We start from the raw sequence: 20,474 nt of genomic DNA, 5'->3' as shown, positions 1-20,474 counted from the left end.
GTCCTTGGTGTCCCTAAGGTAGGACAGGAGAGCTGTGACAAATGGCCTAAGGATAAGGTCTACATAGTTACTGGCATGTTCGGTAAGGTTGTCTATACCAGACACTATTGGTCGCCCGGGGGGGGGGGGGTTCTTTTCTTATGTATTTTGGGTAAGGAATAGAAAGTCGCAACCCTAGGTTGTTTGACAAAGATAAAATCCATTTCTCTTTGTGAGATAAGATTTGCCTGTAGGGCTTCAGATAGAATGTTGAACAGCTCCTTCTGATATTCTAGTGTAGGGTCATTAGAAAGTACTTCAAAGCACTTTCAATCAGCAAGGAGCCTTACATTTTCGCTTGCATAATCCTTGCTATTGAGGATGACTAGGTTACCCCCTTTGTCAGAGGGTTTTATAATAATATCCTTGTCCTGTTCAAGCTCTACTAGGGCTGTGACTTCTATTGGAGTGAGGTTATGCTTAGTATTGCCTGGAGTGTGCCTGAGATTCTCTAATTCTTGGGTGACGAGGTCTACAAACACTGCTATGTTGGAGTTGGCATCTAACGGTGGCATGAACTTTGATTTGGGTTTCAGAGAGGTAAAGGGTCCCTCCCCGTCTATTCTCTCTGATTCTGCCGCCAAATCTGTAAGTAATCTAAGATTTTCAGTATCAACTTCATTGAGTGGGTCTATACCTAGATTCGTAGTTATAACCAACTTTTAAACATTTTGTGCAGGAGTAACTTCCTTGCGAACAGGTTTAGATCTTTCTCCCACTCGAAGGTGTCCATTTTAGAAGTAGGTGAAAAGGACAAACCTTTTTGCAGCACACTTAGGTGGTGTGTGGTTAGTTGACGGTCAGATAGATTTATAATGAGGCTCTGATCAGTGTCATCGTTAGTGTCTGTCATAGCTGATGTTGGGGTATGGTCTAGCGGTATCTGTTCCCCCTCTATCTCCAGTACCTCTTCCCCTTCCCCTGCCCCCTCCTTGTTTGTCTCTCCCTCTTGGGTTGTGAGTCGCCCTGGGGTCCTCTAAAAAAGGAAAAGGTCCCTGATGTCGTGTTTGCATATGGTGTTTTTTATGCATGGTGGGGTTCTCCTCCTCTAAATCAAGAATAGATTAGACATGAATTACAAAAGACTAACAAAAGATTATCTATAATTAAGTTTCACAGAAAAATGTTTCAGCGATTTTTTTCTACAGTGCTAATTTGTGTGAATATGCGGGACTGTGTATGCATGTCTAACAATGCTTCATCACTATTTCTGTGCGGACAGTTAAAAGACAGCAGATTCATTTCCAATAAGGGTTGAACATTATTAGATACTCACCAAGACCTTAGATGAGCCAACTTTCTCTTTAATATCTCTGATGCACGCAACTTCTCGGTTCTGTACAGTGAAGGTACCACTGCATCCCGCAACATCATACAAGAAGTTTTTTAGCATCACCTTCCCGTTTTCTGTTAGGCCAACTTCTGGATGGAACTGTACTCCATAAAGTTTTTTGGACTCATTAGCTATTCCTTTATTATTAAAAACACAATTAGAAACAATTAGCAGCTTCTCTTGTAATGGAGCATTAATTTCACATAGGTGTCTTTCTAAACATCATGACATTTGATTTAGTCTTTACCATACCCATTCTTTGTGATAGCATGATCATTGCAAAGGTAAACACGTATGTACAGTATGCCAGGTCATGTTTTGCAAGAAATGTGAATTCACAAACGCATTGTTCACAAAGATGGTGTCTGTGAGGTACCTAAAAGCCAACAGCGATAGTTAGCTATTTGTGAGATTTTATTAGGAAAATACACTTTACACTCACTGTGCATATACAGATGGACTCAACACTTTCTAGAATTGCATCTTTAACACTGCAACAGTCACATTTTACACAGAATGAGGCTTTGCTGGTTAATTACCTCTCAATATTAGTTGCTGTTATATTTAAACATGTTTAATTTTAATGTAAAAATGTGCCTTGGTGTAAATACTTTACACATCACTTGCTCACAGATCGACACAAAAATTTGTGGCACACAGAAACTATATAAATAAATCAAATGTAATAACATTGACGACTCTAGTTAAGCAATAGAGGCCTATATATTAGTACTGTACACTGCTTTGATATGTAAATACGTACCTGCTACTATGTTTCCAGACTGTGCAACAACCTTAAAACCATCAGCTACCTTATCCACACTGTCTCCATGTGTCAGCAATACAACCTCTTCTTTCTGTAGACCCCTGAATGCCCAAAATAAACAGTTAAAGAAGCAGGGAAACTGGAAATACTGCCTTAAAGCAGTAGTTCTAGATAAAGCATTTATGGGCACCTGTGAAAAATAATGACAGCAAAATTATAAACAATAAAAACAGTTAAAATCAGCAGTTATATTACAAGTATTATCAGCCGGAAAGTATCTGCTTTACAATTCTGCAGATCGTTTTAAACATTAAGGAAAAATGCAAGTGTGCTGTTAAGGGATTCTTAGGAACCAGAGGATAACGGAAAATCAAATGATCGCGTGTGAGCAAAAAAAAAAAAAAACCTCACAAAAGGCGAAATTTAAGAGGCAACAAAATATTCCCCCCCCCCTCGCACCAATATTTTAAAATGTCTAAAAATAAAAAAAATCTTTGATTTTACCATTAAGTATTTGGTATGCAAATGGCTATTTGTGTACACACACACACGCACACGCTTTGACCAGTAAGGTGTGAGTGAAGTTTTAAAGCAGTATTATTCTATTGACTAGATTAAAGTAGCAAAAAATTAAAATTAAAAAAAAAAAATATATATATTACATAATTTGAACAAGGGTTCGCACGGACCCAACAACGAGCTATTTTTAGATCCGGGAAACCCCTTTGGTTCACATAATACTTAACAGTTTCATTGCCCGGGTTTCACCACCCACTGGGGTAATTGAAATGGCTGCCAAATCCTGTGGGCTAATGGCAAGGTGCAACATCAACCATCTTTGAAAATCCAAGAAGGAATTCCGGCAACTAAACCTACAAATATCTTGGTGAACGGAGCTTTTCCTGGAGCTTAAAATATTGTGGTTCAACCACAGAGAACCCGACTCCCAGGTTCAAATTCTGTAATGAATAAATAAAAATATATACAAACTCATGCCTTCACAAAACATGACTTACCTGAACAAGGAACATGTATTATCGATATTAACACTGAACACACCATCTTCTCTCACATTTTTCTTGTGAACGGTGCCTCCAAATACTTTGTTCATCATCTGTTAAAAAAAAAATCAGTAAGGAATAACATGACATCAGAGACAAAATGACCCACTCCGAGAAGATTAACGTGATATGACAGCCATGTGAAGCCAACTGGTTAATAATATAAGACGACAGAGAAGCCCAATGCTACATCCAACATGACAGAAATACACAGTAAAATACACAGTAAAATACTTATATTCTCTTGAAGTAGGGTCATTTAGTTTAACCCTTTGGCCAAAGCGTTGTAAGCTTGCGAGCCACGTCAAGGCAGACACCTGTTCGCAAGTCCTAACACTACCAGATAAAATACTAATATACCTCTATTAGGATTAAAATTCTCATTTACCTCTATTAGGAGGGCCATGTGAAGCCAACTGGTTAATATAAGACTACATAAAAAAAAATAAAAAAAAGTTGAACGATCCAAAAATTTAGAGACACTACTTATTTATTTATATTTGGACTTCCCAACAAACAGATTGATTTATATATTGTGATCAATACATTTAAGGCTAAAAAATATGTTATTGGATAATTACAAATTCTAAAGAGCAAGAATACTTCTATTGGGATTATAATTCAATGTACAGTATTTATATATATTTAAGTTTTTACCATCCATAACAACAGTTCGTTACAATATAATAATGTGAGATGGGATTCAACTAAAGAAAAATGTTTAAGGCTTAAAAAAAAATGTAGGCATCAAACAAGTTAACCTTAATTCCATACCAAATAAATAGGATAGTATAGCTAGACATATACCTGCATGCCATAGCAAATTCCAAGGACTGGCTTGCCAATGGCAAATATGGCTGGATCAAACCAAGGAGCATCTTCTGCATACACAGAATTTGGTCCCCCAGATATGATAATAGCGCTGTAATGAGAAAAGCAATCAGTATTTTAGATGCAGATAATCAGTTTAAGAAATCACTCCCCTATTCTTCCATCAACGACAAATCCTCACTCCTATACAGGCAGTATCTCAAGAACAGATAACAGTCTAATTGCTTTGGTTAATGCTGCATGAGGCCCTCACTGGTACATATCATTTATTTTGCTGCATTTTTGGAATTATCAGATCCAATACATTTATATTTGTAGCACTAGATTAACCCTTACAATTTGCCTATTTACAAGACAGGAATTAGAAGGAAGTCCTGTGTTTTCATTTTAAAGCATATGTTGCACCATGCAATCTCGTATTACTTTTTCAGGATGGGGGCAGTAGGTTTTTATAGTTTTTAGCAGTTTTCAAGGTTGCGAGACTTGCCATTTCAACAACAATCGTGAATGGATCATTGCACGGAAACAGAAAAACACAGATATCATAGAAATAATGCTGCTTAAACACGAAACGCAGCACTCTTACCGGAATCCTTGTTCTCTGATCGCAAAAGCTGGCGTCTCCAACGGGAAGATTTCTGACTGCACAAAGAATTCTCGCACGCGCCGGTCTATAACTTTTCCATATTGAGCTCCAGCATCAAGAATAACTACAGCTCCCTCGTAGCAATGCTGGCCGTCCTTAACATCACTCCCGGCTATATCCAGCTGTGGATATGAAGTACACATTCAGAAGAGGACATCTCCTGCTGCCTCTGTGCAGTATGATCCCTTTGCTGCTAGAGTCCCACAAAACAGTACAGCAATGCACTCTGCAGGACCATCTGGTAGCAAGAGGTTATATTTACACTTTTTCAATCTGTTATAATAATTAATAATTGTTTGTTCTTGTGTAGCACTGCTAGTTTTTACATAGCACTTTACAGAGACATTTTGCAGACACAGTCCCTGCCCCGTAGAGCTTACAATCTATGTTTTTGGTGCCTGATGCACAGGCCAACAAAAGGCAATGTTCCAATATTTCTGAAGCTGCCACAACTTTGCAAAAAGTTCACTGATCAGTATCAAAATGCATTGCAGAACGGTGCTAGGTTACTTAAGAAAACAAAAGGAAAATGTATTTCACAATGGAGAAATTATTGCCAAACAACTATACCTTCTAAATCTACCATAATAATTGCCTAGGGTAAGAGCAAATGCATCAGTTCTGCGTTGGACTCATTGCTCAGTATGTGGGGCACATCACAGTTTTCCCAAGTCATGAACACAAATGGATTTCTCAAAGTTGTTAAAGCAAAAGTGCCTACTGGAGGAAAGCGTATCCCAGGCCAGAATGTAACCTAAGATTAGGGGCACAAATCTCCGCACTACACTACTGGAGAGGAGAATGGGGATGGATGGACTGCCACACATGATAGGTGGCAGCATGTGACCACTGGCCATATGAAGACGATTAGATGTAGGAAACGCGGAATTAAACTACGGTAGTTACTGTTCAATGTTGCCTCATGTACCATGACTTCCACAAGCAAAGTAATTTAATTTAATGCAACTAGCTTATATCAATGATTGCACTGTATGGGGGGGGGGAGGGGAGAGAGAAAGTGTGTTAACATGTGATAAAAGTACAAATATATTCACTGACTACCTTCATTACATCTTCTAATGTAATTAACTGGAACTGAATACTACATCCAGTCCCTTTCTTTTGATTAGCTGTTCATCAGATGACTGCAATGCTAACAAGTTTCTTTCGGAAGTCTTACAACCCAAAAGCATGAATGTTAATTGTAACATATTTTAATTCATTAAACGTTAAGGCATTCTACATTATTGACAAGAATATGTTGACTTTTGTAAGAGTGACTATTACTTACATAACCATCCCATCAGGAGTCAAAATATAAAATTCTATACTATGATGTGTAAATCTGCAATACATGGGTGCCAGTTCCTTGTGAGCTTGGGCAAGAAACCATCTCCCTGAGCCTTAACCACAAAAATTTTAAAAAAATAAAAAAATAAAAAAAAATGATTGTATCTTGTTGGGCATGGGCCATACCTTTAAAATTGGAGGTACAGCACTGCCTACCATGCGCTGTATTGAAATTATGAAGCGCAGCGCTTAGAATCCCAATAGAAAAACGTGATATGAAAATTGTATTTTTAGGCGATGGAAACATCCAATTTGACAGCATATAAGAACCACTTGGCCCCTGTGTCTGTCTATTTTCGTATTTGCTGTAAAACCTCACACTATTTGACCCTTGACTTTTTCGTATTTAGTATCGCCTTATTTCTATCCCAAGCATGTTTTAATTCCCTTAGCGTATTAGCACCTACTATGTCTGTTGGGAGGCTACTCCAGGAAGTCACTACCCTTTCTACAATCATTTCCGCTTACTATGCCACCCTCCGGCTTCAGAGAATGACCCTTGTCCTAGCACTCCTCTTTCTGTGGAATATACTGCCCCCGTACTTTGTTGAATCCCTGACCAGCAACATCCCACCACAGAGGAACCCTCTGGCACTGGCCACTTCATCAGTTAGGGGTATAGGGTTAGTTTTAGGGGTCTCAGGGTAAGGGCTAAGCTTAGCCACTTACCTGAGCGGTAGGGCGAATCGCGGTGAAGCACCCGGCGGTCATTTTGTCGCAGAAAAACAGCCACAACCAAATGTCCTACACCGCTCAACGCAAGGCACTGTGGGAACGCAACTTCATGAAGTTGCGACTGACAGCAGTCTCTAACAGGTGGTTCTTTGGCAGCCACAGGATGGATGGATAGATGGATATATAGATATACACACTTGCGAGATACATTATAGTTTCAATGCTGGATTTCTGTGTGGCCTTATTAACCTGCCTTCAATGCCAGAATGGTAAAACAAAATCCTCTACTGGTGGACTAGTTGTAGCGTGGTAATTAAGAAACAAGCAGTTATGGTGATATTATTAGCATGCCATATGACAGTCTGATTTTGGGGCACTGATAAATGGGGAGTTTTGGATTTCCCCACATTGCTGGTCCAAACCACTCTACGTGCAAAGACTTATAAATTAGCCAGGTGTGACTGCATTGGACACTGAACTAGGAAACATGATGCACCAAGTCTAAAACAATCATCATAAACTTAGCAAAGAAATAGAAATAGACACAGATGTAGCCAGACTTATTTTTGCAGTGGCTCTGGTAAAAGTAAAAGCTGTGTGGGGTCCTCCATTCTCCCCTTCCCCTCCCCCACCCCTCCTGCAGATTGGATCCACCCAGGGGTTATCGAGGTCACATTCTCTAGGCTTTCCCAGGCAGCAGGGAAAATATGTCTGGCTACATCTGTATATACATATATAGGACAGTAGACTAATAGATATACGAGATACTAACTCATAACACATTCATGCTAATATACTATTTAGGTATAAAAATTTGAATAAGATGTAATGATGATAGAATATGACACTTAGACTAGGATAGGATATACAGAGGGGGGCAAGGATAATTGATGCAAATATAGAGCCTCTCTACCAATCGACAACCCTGCCCTCACGTGGCACCCCTCGTTTCTAACAAAATGGGCTCTGTCGACCCGTGGGCCTAGCGTCCCCTTGGGTATATCCAGATAACCAACTTCAAAGGATCTTTTTAAAGTGAAGTTTTCCGTGGAAGTCGCCTATACCCATCCAGGGATGAAGAGACAGAAAGTAAAGCAAGTAAAGGATATACAGAGAAGCAAGGTAATGAACCGTTAAAGTCAATTCTATTGAGCAAGGCATATGATATACAACACCCCTCTACGGATTGTAGTCTATTAAGATCCTGTTGACAGATACAAGATGATCCACTTCACAATTTGTAAGAATATAACATCTAAACACGTAGAGAATGCACCATTTTCAATGCTTCTTGGCTGAAAAAGTATTCTGAATATTTGTTCAAGTTAAAGACAACAGCTGATTTACTGGTTTACTTAATAATAAAAAAAAATTACAGGCCTAGTTTAATCTTAATTCAAAAAAGTTAATCCTCAATATACCAGCCTAGCATATAAGCAACCAATTCTTATGAGCTGGCTAAAAAATATTGGCCCACAACTTTCCCAGCACCTGGCAAATTGCAAGGCCATATTATTTTTTTGCATGTTTTGATGACCACTAGATATCGGATTAATTGCTTGTTGATATAGATTTACAACTATGTTTTTATTATATGAATGAGAAGTTTAGCAAATGATAGAAATAAAATGAATACAGAAATGGAAATCAGCAGCGCATGACAGGTATAAAAAGAAGACTTCAATAATTTTCCCTGTACGCAATATCAAGTCACTGATATGGATTGAGCTTCAATTTATTGGAAGACAGTCTAAAACAGGGGAACTCCAGTCCGTTTGGGCTACCACCAGATCAGGTTTTCAGGATATCCCTGGTTCAGCACAGGTGGCTCAGTCTTTGAGGCACCTGTGCAGAGGCAGGGATATCCGGACCTGTTGATAGCCCTTGAGGACTGAAGTTGGCCACCCCTGGTCTAAAATATACCCAGGTTTAATGACCATTGACAAAGTTAAAATTAGTTCCTTATTATATTTAAGTAGTACTTCAAATGTGTATTTGTCAACTTTATTTTGCCGTTTTTAAAATAATCAACAAGAGGGGGGGGGGGGCTTTTCCAGATTTCCACCTTTATAACATCTGCTAGCACTGGGGTAGTAGCCAACTCAATTCCTCAAAGGCCAACAGGTCAGGATTTCCCTGCTTCAGCACAGGTGACTCAATGTATGAGACACCTGTGATGAAGCAGGGATATCCTGAAAACCTGTTAGCCCTTGAGGAATGCAGTTGGCCACCCCTGGTCTACAATATACCCAGATTGAATTACCAACTTAAAATTAATTCCTTAAAACATATTTTGGTGCACAACCCCCATGGCTCATTAAATCCATGACCATTCACAAGGGATAGCTGGTTGGAATCGGAGTATGTAGCAGTCAACAATGCATACTTCCTCCTGGGCACCCTATATGCGATGTTAAATATATATATATATATATATATATATATATATATATATATATATATAATATATAAAAAAGTTAATGGACGGGTGTCAAAGTTTACTTTTGTAACACATCTACCAGCTCTGATCCTTCATACTGAGCTTTGCAAACTCCATAAAGCATCACACAGTAACGAGGAGAGAGATAAAGAGAGAGAGAGACTGACCCTGATCAAGCAGCGAGCACCGGAGGTGGTTGATCTTCCTTTGCAATGGAGATCAGGGCCTCCAGATCTCACGCCGCATTAAATTGCACGAGTCGAGATCCCACCTTTTGAACACCTTTGGGGGTAGAGGGGGTTACAGCCACTCCACCTGCATGGAGGGACCCCCTCATTGGTTTATTTGAATAGAAACCTGTCTGGCAGCTTCCCCCCCTGCAGGGACCGACCCTCTGTGGCATGGGGACATGTGTGTCCCTGTGCTAAAAGGAGATCCTGGCAGCAAGGCCAAAGCTGCAACAATGGGTCCCCAGTATAAGGCTGGGTCTGACAGAACCCCTGATATAAGGCAGTGTGTCTGTCATATAATACCTCGCTATATACACAGGTCTTGTTGCCATTTAGGGAAGGAAGAAGAACCAGGCTGTGGTATAAGGCGGCGAGGTCTCCTCTCCCCACTCCTCCTCTCACAAATACAAGGCCTCACCAGGGCACTTTCTACACCAGGCTCCCTATAATCCCGCCTTACAGTCGCCCCCTCCCCCCGGTGTCAGGCTCCCGGGACTGACCTTGGAGTCTCCGTTACAGAGAGCCATGGGTGGCCGAGGTGTCGGCGGCGGCTCGGTAGGAGGGTGGATGGCTGAGACAGAGCTCCGCTTTGGCGCCGGAGAGAATCGTGGTGGTGAGTGTGATCCGCAGTCAGTTACTCACCGCCAGGGGGGGGGGTCAACGGCAGCAGCGCGAGCCATACGCAGGGACCGCGAGGCGTGAGCAAGGGAGGGGAGTCCTGACGCCCAGGCGGCCATGTTGGATTCGGGAATTCCTATCCCCCCGATACTCGCCCGGGTATAACGTTAGTGCGCAAATATTACAACTATATAAATTTGCAAATGCTCACATCAGTGACCTGAAACCGCTGCGTCTTACACACATATATACACATTTGTCGTGGTTGTATGATTAACTATAACAAGACATATCACACTGTCGCCTTTTGTGACTTAATTTAGCGTCAAAGGGGCAAGCGGTTTTTTTTTTCATGTTGTGTGGGCGAGGGTTAACAGTGGCCTAGAAACGGGCAGTTTGCCCTCACCAAAAATGGCCGAACGAGCACTTGACGTAGGATAACACTCGTAGGGTCAGCCGTGAGTGCGGCTCGCTCTGGATTGGGCAGCTATGCGTTCCGTTGTACGTTGTCCCTTTCTCCCCCCCTAGCAACCAAACAGGTCGCGGCAGTTCCACATGCCTACTGACCACCCAGAGCGCCGAGAATGCGACGAGGCGTGTTTCTGCACGGAAGAGAATGGGAGCCGGACGACTTGTGCAGACAGACCGGTAAAGTGTGGGAGTGCTGAGGTGTCACTGAGAGGTAAGAGAGTGCGCCCGGTGTCCCCGCGCGGAGGGAGAGGTGGCGGCCCCGGGTCTCCCTCACTATAACACCCGTGCTGTTGTCAGAGAGTGGGTTATCCGCACAGGAGGGGCTCACTGAGTGAGGCACTGACTCGGGTACAAGGGAGCCAGGCTCATCCCAGTGTCCAGCTCCCCTGGTGACCTTGGGCAAGTCACTTTAACTGCCTGTATGTGCCGACAATTAGATTGTAAGCTCTATAGGGCAAGGTCTGTACCATGTGCTATTCTGTAAGTGTAAAGCACTGGGTCCCACTGGGAGAAAAGTGCTACATGAAATAAAGTTATTTAATGAGTCAGTGTGTGCTCATTTGGTATCACTTTATTTTGTAATTGTTATAGTTATATACACGTGATCATCACAGTTAATGCAATACTGTACATGTATCTTCTTTTTCAGTGTCTGAGGCACAGAGAGAAGTTACTTGTCTAAGGCTGCGCTTAGTGCCGGCGATGGGACGTTGCGTCAAAACAAATGCGTAGTCGGCGCTTATAGTGCACGTGACGGCGCTACCAAAAATCTGGTAATCACTGTTATTTGATTTTTTTTCCGGCAACTGTCTCTCCTTGTGGCCAATCAAAGAGCTTCTCCGTCCCCCTGCCTTCCCCTTTTATGATATCACTGGCCTTGTAGCCAGTGACTTCGCCTAAACTTGAATTGCAACTATCACAATGGCAACAGGTGACGTCATCGGTCGCGTCAACGGCATTATAAGCGCAGCCTAAGGGAGTTCACCCACTTCATTCTGACAATACTCACAGTATTAGCTCCCATCCATTTATTTGAAACCTATTTTCCCCCCGTCCTGAACGGCAGAGTATTTTGGCTCTGTGTGAAAGGTGCATTCACTAAAGTGGAAAAAAAGGTCTGATACATTTTGTTCCATTGCCTTTATAACTAGTGCTTACCACTTTCTTGGCTATGTCAAGCAAGAAAAACCATGATATTCAGGGTCATAGTGACTATCTGGTGCTAAATCATAAAATACCTTATAGCAGCAAAAAAAAAAGTTAAATAGCTTGTAAGTCCAGCAACACTCTGGGATCGTGATCAGATGGTCACATGTCTGAGTGCTAATAACTTTTTTAGTGGGATGTTCGGAAAACTAACAAAAGCGATTAGAATTGACATACATGGTAGATGATGGACATATATCTTTTTTCAACCTCAAGTTGAACCTATGCTAAATTTAGACAATAGATACTTTGTCCTATATTTGTACTTACAGTATATTGATCCAGAAGAAGACAAACAAAAAAACCCCAGTGACATATTATTCAATGGTATCTTATAAGGAGAAAAATAAATTCATTCGTGACTCAAGATTAAAATGTTTATTTTTATGCCTGTTTTAGTCTTGGCAAAGGCCCTCTGGTAAAATATTCTGAGAAAATGAAGTGTTTTGCTTGACAAGTCCAAGGGAAAATGTGAGAGTCGGGAAAAAGCAAATAAAGTAAAACAGTGGTAAATAACCTAAGCTAATTTAAATGCACAGAGAAGCCCCTTTTACATGGGTAACCAGAATACTTTTGGTGCTTAAGAAAGGGGGGGATACAGGTCACACACAAGTATGGGGGCACATTGAATGAAATTACAGGAGATCCATAGGGAGCTTTTCACTGGCTGTAGCTGCAGTGGGTCTGAATTCACAATACTATGTGAGTGTGTCTGTATTATCCAAATATATGTGTAAAGCACGGAGGATCTCCCATTTCTATCACACAGTTTGCTTGGCTCGAGGTGCTATAAAATCTCTGTGCCAATTGTAGAATTTTTTTTAGTAGCAATCTTAAATTAGCAGCAAGCATAATTAGTTTTTAAAAAGGTTTGAATCAAAGCATGTTTTCTTTATCTTGACATGCAGACCCTTTTCTATATTGATAGATATTTCCACTGTGTAATATCATCTTTCCTTTCTTTGTTAGATTTAACATTTCCTTAATAAAGAGGCCAAAGAAAACAGCTGAAATGTCACCGTCCCTCACTCACAAAGATAGCAGGCAACGCCGCCAAAACTATCAGTCTCCTGCCATGAACATTACTTACCACAACTTTAATGATGGAGGGGATGAAGGAGACAGAGAAGCTTTATTACAGGACCCAGAAGTGCCTGCTCCCAGAGGACTCACGGGCCATAAGGGAGAGTTGGGGAACATTCTGTTGCTGCTTTTCCTTTATATTTTGCAGGGAATCCCATTAGGCCTTGCAGGGAGCATTCCCCTAATCCTTCAAAGCAAAAATGTTAGTTATAAGGACCAAGCGATTTTCAGCCTAGTCTTCTGGCCTTTCAGTCTGAAGCTCCTCTGGGCTCCGCTGGTGGACGCTGTGTACATAAAGAAGTTTGGTCGCAGAAAATCCTGGCTGGTTCCCACACAGTACATGTTGGGATTGTTCATGGTGTGCTTGTCAACGAAGGTAGACAGTCTCCTGGGTGGAGATCATGCACCTGATCTGGTTGCTTTAACTGTTACTTTTTTTTTGTTTGAGTTCTTGGCTGCCACTCAGGATATTGCTGTGGACGGCTGGGCTTTAACCATGCTGTCCAGAGAGAACGTGGGGTATGCTTCAACATGCAACTCAGTGGGACAGACTGCTGGATACTTCATGGGCAATGTTTTGTTCCTAGCCCTGGAATCAGCGGACTTCTGCAACAAATATTTACGTTTTACGCCGCAACCCATGGGAATGGTTACGCTTGCAGGTAGATATCTCCGAACATAAAATATAGAGACGGTTTACTTTACCTTTGCATATTTCTGCATAAAGTTGACCCTGAAAGTAGATACCATCTATTTTTATTTAACGCAAAACAAATATGTTTGGAAATGTTATCGATGAATTTTTGTTTAGGTGGTGATCCAATCTTGCTAAATTATTAGTGTGTTTCTCTATCTATATATAGATATATCTCTCTACGCTTCCTTTCTGCTGTATGCACAGAAAAGAAAGCAGGTTACCATTATTTTGTTATTCTTATGTACAAATCGCTTTATTGCACTACAACTCTATCCTTTGCAGGATTATTTCCGTAATTAGACATGAACCCTCGGACACGTCACAATAAATGAAGTATGCCTTATACATATCCTTATTTGATTCTGTGCTTTTAGATCTATCTTGTTCGACTGTTTGCAAAGCTAGTCAATATAACGGAAGTCTTGCACAAGACCTTTTAATGTGTTGGCGAAGATGAGATATGCTTGAGGGCTTTTTGCTTCTCTGCAGCTCCTATAAATGTTGTTAAGTGGAAATAAATGTTTAAACGGCATTGCATTTTAAGTTTGTGTCTTGGGAAATTAACTTACTGCTAAACTTTCCACCCGTGAATGCTCCTGTTACCTTAACCCCGTGGTGGCCATAATGGGACTGTGAGGTTTTCAGGATATCCCTGCTTCAGCACAGGTGGCTCAATCAGTGGTGAGGTCATTATGATTGAGCCACCGGTGCTGAAGCAGGTATCTCCTTAAAACATGACCAGTTGGTGGCTTGTGAGGACTGGAGTTGGCTTCAATATAGACCTAAGTGATGTCAAGGGGAGTCTTCGTGTGATAACGGCCGCTTTGAACTGTATTGACTGTTCATAGCCCCAGTACACACACTCTTGGTCTGTAATGTCATGTTGAGTGGTGTTTTTTCAAGCAGGCCTCTAACTCAGAGGCGCGCAAACTTTTTTTGCTGTACCCCCCCCTGCCTGCTCTCCTCTGTTGTGCGCCACCCTCCTTACGTCGCACGGCGTCAAATGACGCTGCAGGGTTGTCACGTCACGTGACCTGTGGTGTCATTTGACGTCACGTTACCAAGGCAACCGTGACGTCACATGACCCTGCGGCATCCCCTGAACTAGAGGTTGCAGAGGCCTTGCGCGGTCCCCCGGCATTTAATTTAAAGGCCTTGGGGAAGAGTGGAGACCCCTGCAACCACCCGCTTCCGCCCCCCACCAAAAAAAAATCTTGTCCCCCCCCCCCCCCCCCCCCCAGTTTGCGCACCTAACATATATATTGTGTTCCTCTTGTTTAAATAGAGCAAAGTCTCAATGGCTGAACGTGTAATAGCAGTGCAGTTATACATTTTTTTAAAAATGTATAACAAGGGATTTGTCTGTAACAGAACGCTGCTTTTAGACTGCATTAAAGTCTTCTGCATGCAGAAATGCTGTACATAACCATTTTCTCGCAGCGCAATTTCTGTGACGAAAAAATGTTTCTGTTTATATTGTAAAATATTTAAAACCAGAGACAGAACATAAAACACAGACAGAGCTCAGTGCACATCCAGTGAAACTTATACACGTACAGTGCCTAAATATATATGTATAGATATCTATTAAATAAAATGGTCTTTTAGTTTAACATTTTGGCCAAAGTGTTGTAAGCCCCTGAGCCACTACACGGCAGACCACATCTCAAGGGTCCCTAACACTAATATAAATTCTTAATAACCTGTGCATTTAGGCACTGTACCGTGTATAAGTTTCACTGGATGTGCACTGAGCTCTGTTTGTGTTTTATGTTCTGTCTCTGGTTTTAAATATATATTGCCATGCTCAGTAGCACTCCTCTGTGACACTTATATGCTTATATATATGTTGTGGTTATTTTGGGGGTTCAATATGAGCTTGCAGGTGTCCTGTATGTTTTATATTGTAAAATACCCAGGGTTTGGTGACGGGAAGACTCCACATATTAATGTAGGGCTGTTCTGAAGCCATCTGGTGGACCACTTCCAAACTTATGTAATGACATTTGTTGTGAGTCAGAAATAAAACAACTACTGTTTGAGTAAATATCATTAGATTACTGAAACCAAGCATTTGAGCATAAGATCACATTACCAGAAACCTGTCTGGATGGGGTAAACATATCACATAGTTTTAAGAGTCATACAACAAGTGGTATCAGTACAGGCAGGCCAGACAGTGAGAACATAGCCACCTACAATGTTATTTGAATCTTAAAAGGTGCGATCTTAAATTTACCATTTTGATTGACCACTACTATTATGACAGTATGTAAACTAGCTGCCATCACTTCTCAGATAACGTTACATTGTAATATTCCTTGCCTATTTGTTAGAAATGGCAAAAATGGTACCTTTTTTATTTAATGTTTTTTTTCCTCAAACAATTTTAAATTACTCTCTTAAACCATTTGCTAAAAATGTCGGTGTCCATTCTATCAGGCAAGGGATTAAAGCAGTAATCCAAGTTGAAGGAGAACGCATATAAAGTCCTAATGCGGTGGTACCATACCCCATTGAAATTATCTAAATTTATCAAGGACTATTCCCCGCTCTGCCCAAAACAGTGTGGGGAAACGGCTGATTTAAAACATATGCTGTGGTCTTGCCCGAAAGTGGTCCCGATTTGGGAATCTATTAGAGATTGGCTAGAAAGAATCCTCAACTTGGAGATCCCCCTGGACCCGTGGCTGTTCCTCGTGGGCAGACGGCCTCAGGACGTGTCTAACGCGACACTCAAATTGGTTGCACATTTCGCAACCGCCACGAGGTGTGAGATCGCAGCAGTATGGAGACAACAGGAATTACCCACTATAGCTAAAATCAGGAACAGAATTTGGCATGTCTGCCAGATGGAACAGTTGACGAGTTGGATCAACGACTCTGGCTCCAAATTTCTAAACGTATGGGCCCCATGGCTGGCCCAAACAGACATCCCGGGGGTGGACGCCGCCACAATTTTGCATTAATATAGATAAATGCGTTCTCCTTGGACAAAGCAGACCAGACGAGATGATGACATAGCGACGGAGAACATAGAACCACCGGGATATCCACAACACACCCTAGCGTACACATAGAGCTAATAGCAGATCCTCCGCTCCGATGCAGCAGTTACAGGTGCCCCCCACCCCCACCCACCCTAATGTGTCTCACCCCAGTCTAGTTTGTCCTGTCCGTCTTAGTGATGTGGTTTACGTGTGGTTTGTTACGTCTGTCTCATGTCCTGTCTACGTGTCACTGTTTTGCTGACAAAATTGGGTATTCTGTAACGTATGCCAATAGGTGGTGATATTATGTATGCTCTGTAATACCAAATAAAAATGAGAGTTATAAAAAAAAAAAGCAGTAATCCAAGCCGGGTTTATTTTTTATTTTTTCCCCTTAATTTCTTTACATTGGATTGAAGCAGGTGGGTCTCCGGTGCTGAACCTCATTCATTTTAAGCTCAAGGACCCCCCTGCTTCTGGACATACCTCCGTAGGGGGTTCCGGTAGCCGCTCTTCTTCCAGGGTTCACATGGCGGAGTTTCAAAGCTCCCGCAGGCCGATAGGAAGCTGTGGTGTCATCAGGTTCAGCTTCCTATTGGTGCGCGTGATGCTGGAGTTTGACTTCAAACCCCAGCTATCTTAGCTGGTGCGGCTACCGGCACCTCCTTCGGAGATCAGTATCTCCGGAAGCAGGGGGTACCAGAAGCTGAAACGAAAGGGGTTCAGCTCCAGAGACCCCCTGATTCAACCCTGTGTTAAAAAATTAAAAGATTTAAAATGGCATGAATTGCTCCTTTTTAAAAAAATAAATGTTTGCAGTGTTTACATTGCAAGTGCCACTAGCTTGTAGCCTTTATACGTCTTTAAACAATTATGCACTTTTTATCTTTGGAAATGAAAATAAGGCCAACATTTAATAATAGCATAAAATATCATTAACCCCTTCGGTGCTCAGGGGCAGCAAAGCTGGTCTGCCAGCACGGAAAAGGTTAAAGTGTGTAGAAAGGTAAAAACAATGTGTGTGTCTCTGCAGACTTCTTGTTCTTCTGGGGAGCAGTATTTCTCATAACCACAACCATAGTGGCTGTGCTCAAAAAAGAAAACCAGGATGGGAAAGCGAGCAGAGAAGAGACTCAGAGCGTGAAGGAGGCTTACGGGCTTCTGTTCAGAATAGTGAGGATGCCGGCCGTACTCAAATTCTGCCTCATGCTCCTAACGGCTAAAGTGAGTACACTGTGGTGAAAACATATGGGTATCATGCATTTATTTATGTGTAAAGTCATTTACCAGCAAAGAATACACTGAGATATACATCTTGTTTTCAAGTGTGTCCGATCTGAGTCAAACATTACAATGGCAAAGAATGGTGGGGAGCCGTGTTGGTGCTTTCTTCCATGAATTAACAAAGGAGGGAGAGGGTGGTATGATACCTTTTATTGGACCAACAAGTAGTTGATATGTTACAAGCTTTCCAACCACGCAGGGTCCTTCATCAGGTCTCCCTGACCCCGAGAGGTTAGAAAGCTTGTAACATATCAACTTCTTGTTTGTCCAATAAAAGGTATCATACCCCCTTCTCCCTCTCCCTCCTTTGTTACTACAAAAAAATACAATAGATTCTATTCCAGTTACATGCATGGTTACGTCTGCTGCATTTTAATTATCATGGTATTTTGCTTTGAAACATATTTTGTTTTCTTTGCCCAAGACTCTTAATGGGTTGCAGTGTGATATAGATATATCTATATTCCCTATCTTCGTTTGCTTTATTTCTTGTCAGTTTTGTGATGTATTTTTTTTTTTAGGGGACCAAGATGAGTTCTTCACAGGTAAACTTACGCCCAGGTCCACAGAGCTCTGTTATTGACTTAAAAGCCTCCAACTCGGGGGTGGGCAACTCCAGTCCTCAAGGGCAACCAGCAAGTGAGGTTTTCAAGGTATCCCTGCTTCAGCACAGGTGGCTCAATCTGCCTCAGTCTTTGAGCCACTGATTGAGCCACCTGTGCTGAAGCAAGGATATTCTGAAAACCTGACCTTTTTGGAGGACTGGAGTTCTCCACACCTATAATAGACTCTTATTTCTAAAGCTTCCAGTTCTTCCAAGTGGAACAAAGGCTGGCACAGGTATGCTTTGTGTATGTACTATTTGCTAAACAGGCACCCAGTAAGAGAATAAGTGTGCAAACAAAGCTTAGGTTTCAGAGACTTCGGTGCATTTATTCTTAAACCGGAAATATTTATTCTGTGTTCTCCTTCAATAAAGCAAAGATATGAAGCAGAAGTCCCTGTTTGAGAAGCCCCCCTTCTAATGAACCTACTGTGCATTCATACTGGTATCAAAATCCACAACGGGCGTTATTTTTCCTAAGGTTAATGTTGATTCACAAATGATGTGCAAAAACTGCCGTTGGTGATCTCGTTGGCATCGTTTTAACGCCATGTTAAATCAGCGCTGCCTTTCGCTGACCTGTTGGTGGCACTTGAGGTCTGGAGTTGCCCACCCCTGGTCTAGTGGTAGTATGACAAAGTAAAAGGAGCTGAACATGTGACTGGCTGTAAAGCTACCAGTTGCCACCCGAGGTCGCTTCAGATGTTGTCAGTAGTGGGAGCACAGAGGGGTTTACTGCAGTTAAAGAGGTTAGAATAATAATGAAGACTTTAGCTGCCAGAGGTGCCTGCAGTGCATGGCTAACTCGATTTGTTAACCTTTGCAATGCTGGAGGGGCTGGGAACACATTACACAGTTGGAGCGCTTCGCGGCTGTAGCACTTTACATCCCTTGAAACGGCTGGCATGCATATTACATGGATTTTATTTTAGGAAGAGGGGCTTCATTTTTACCTAACTCACATTTTGTTTTCATCACTTTAACGCACATACGCTAACACTGAGATATCTGACTTTTTGGGAACATGTAAGGAAATCAATTTTTGTACAACACCGACATATATTATGTACAGGTGCTTTTATTATGTTTCTTCTGACAGCGCTAGGCATATTATGAATTTATGTGAATCCTGAAAGACCAGAACTGACTTCACTGGTTTGTAAATGTTGGTGTGCTGCCCTGAAAAAAAAGTTTGTATGTTTTTGTTCAGGGTGATTAATAACATCCGTAAGTACATTCGCATATTTACAACAAGAAAAGGGTCCATCTCAAGAGCAGGGGTTGCTTAATTCCAATTCCCCCCCAGTCCCTACCGTTCAGGTTTTCAGGATATCCCAGCTTCAGTACAAGTACTTGTCTTCGATTGAGCCACCTGTGCTGAAGCTGGCATATCCTGGAAATGTAACCGGTTGGGTTGGCTTGGATTGAGGACTGGAGTTGAACAACCCTGTGTGTGACAATTTAACTTGCACGTTGTTATAAGGAAACATCTCTTTTTACCATATTGCATTTGATGTGTAGGTTAGCTGTCGTTTTGTATTTGTTTTGTCTCTTGTGATAGTAAATGTTGGTTTTGTTCCCACTCCTTCTTTGAATGTTGCAGATTGGATTCTCAGCAGCAGATGCCGTCACGGGACTGAAACTAGTAGAAAGCGGGGTTCCCAAGGAACACTTGGCGCTTTTGGCCGTCCCAATGGTTCCCTTACAAATATTACTGCCTCTGATCATCAGCAAATACACAGCTGGCCCCAAGCCACTGAACATCTTCCACAAAGCCATGCCCTTCAGGTCAGTAAGAACCCACAAACGAAATGTTGCAATGGCAGAGGATACATTGCAACTCAAACTATGCCATTACGTAACCTACAACAGCTAATCTATAATAAAACTATTCATCCTTCTGAGAAGAATTAGGTAATATATTTATATATAAGCTGTGAGCTAGGGCCCATAAATCCAAGCTGTCAGCAGTTAATCAAATAACTGGAGCCAGCTCGAAGCTTGCAAATGGCCTGCACCTCGTGGACTGCTCAGGTGTAACTAACAATAAATTGCGTGCGCTTTTAGTACTAAATCTAAAGTAATTCCTTAATACTTCAGTCCATCATTGTGTGTGTGTGGCGGGTTGGCTCTGTCAGTGTATCTGTGAC

General features: G+C 41.7%; 2 protein-coding genes across 5 annotated transcripts in view; one reads left to right on the top strand and one right to left on the bottom strand.

The window, feature by feature from the left end:
* GMPS (guanine monophosphate synthase) overlaps nucleotides 1-10,030 on the bottom strand; it is a 28,227-nt gene extending 18,197 nt beyond the window's left edge. The window contains exons 1-6 of the mRNA XM_075570538.1: nucleotides 9,872-10,030; nucleotides 4,617-4,798; nucleotides 4,007-4,121; nucleotides 3,155-3,252; nucleotides 2,136-2,239; nucleotides 1,316-1,509 (exon numbers count right to left, since the gene is read on the bottom strand). Of these exons, the coding sequence (XP_075426653.1) occupies nucleotides 1,316-1,509; nucleotides 2,136-2,239; nucleotides 3,155-3,252; nucleotides 4,007-4,121; nucleotides 4,617-4,798; nucleotides 9,872-9,898 (720 nt within the window). The 5' untranslated portion in view covers nucleotides 9,899-10,030. The remainder of the gene's footprint in view (nucleotides 1-1,315; nucleotides 1,510-2,135; nucleotides 2,240-3,154; nucleotides 3,253-4,006; nucleotides 4,122-4,616; nucleotides 4,799-9,871) is intronic.
* A 345-nt stretch (nucleotides 10,031-10,375) lies between these two features.
* Nucleotides 10,376-20,474, top strand: part of SLC33A1 (solute carrier family 33 member 1) — a 15,702-nt gene continuing 5,603 nt past the window's right edge. Inside the window, exons 1-5 of one of the 4 annotated variants that reach the window (XM_075570534.1) lie at nucleotides 10,376-10,671; nucleotides 11,110-11,233; nucleotides 12,636-13,411; nucleotides 17,470-17,660; nucleotides 19,928-20,112. In XM_075570534.1, coding sequence (XP_075426649.1) covers nucleotides 12,679-13,411; nucleotides 17,470-17,660; nucleotides 19,928-20,112 — 1,109 coding nt within the window. In that variant the 5' untranslated portion in view covers nucleotides 10,376-10,671; nucleotides 11,110-11,233; nucleotides 12,636-12,678. The other 3 variants (XM_075570536.1, XM_075570535.1, XM_075570537.1) reach the window with 3 other exon arrangements.

The sequence above is a fragment of the Ascaphus truei genome, chromosome 14 (assembly GCF_040206685.1).
Source record: "Ascaphus truei isolate aAscTru1 chromosome 14, aAscTru1.hap1, whole genome shotgun sequence".
NCBI classification, from domain to species: domain Eukaryota; kingdom Metazoa; phylum Chordata; class Amphibia; order Anura; family Ascaphidae; genus Ascaphus; species Ascaphus truei.
The sequence above is the reverse complement of the archived record's forward strand: the minus strand, read 5'-3'. Positions and strand labels throughout refer to the sequence as shown.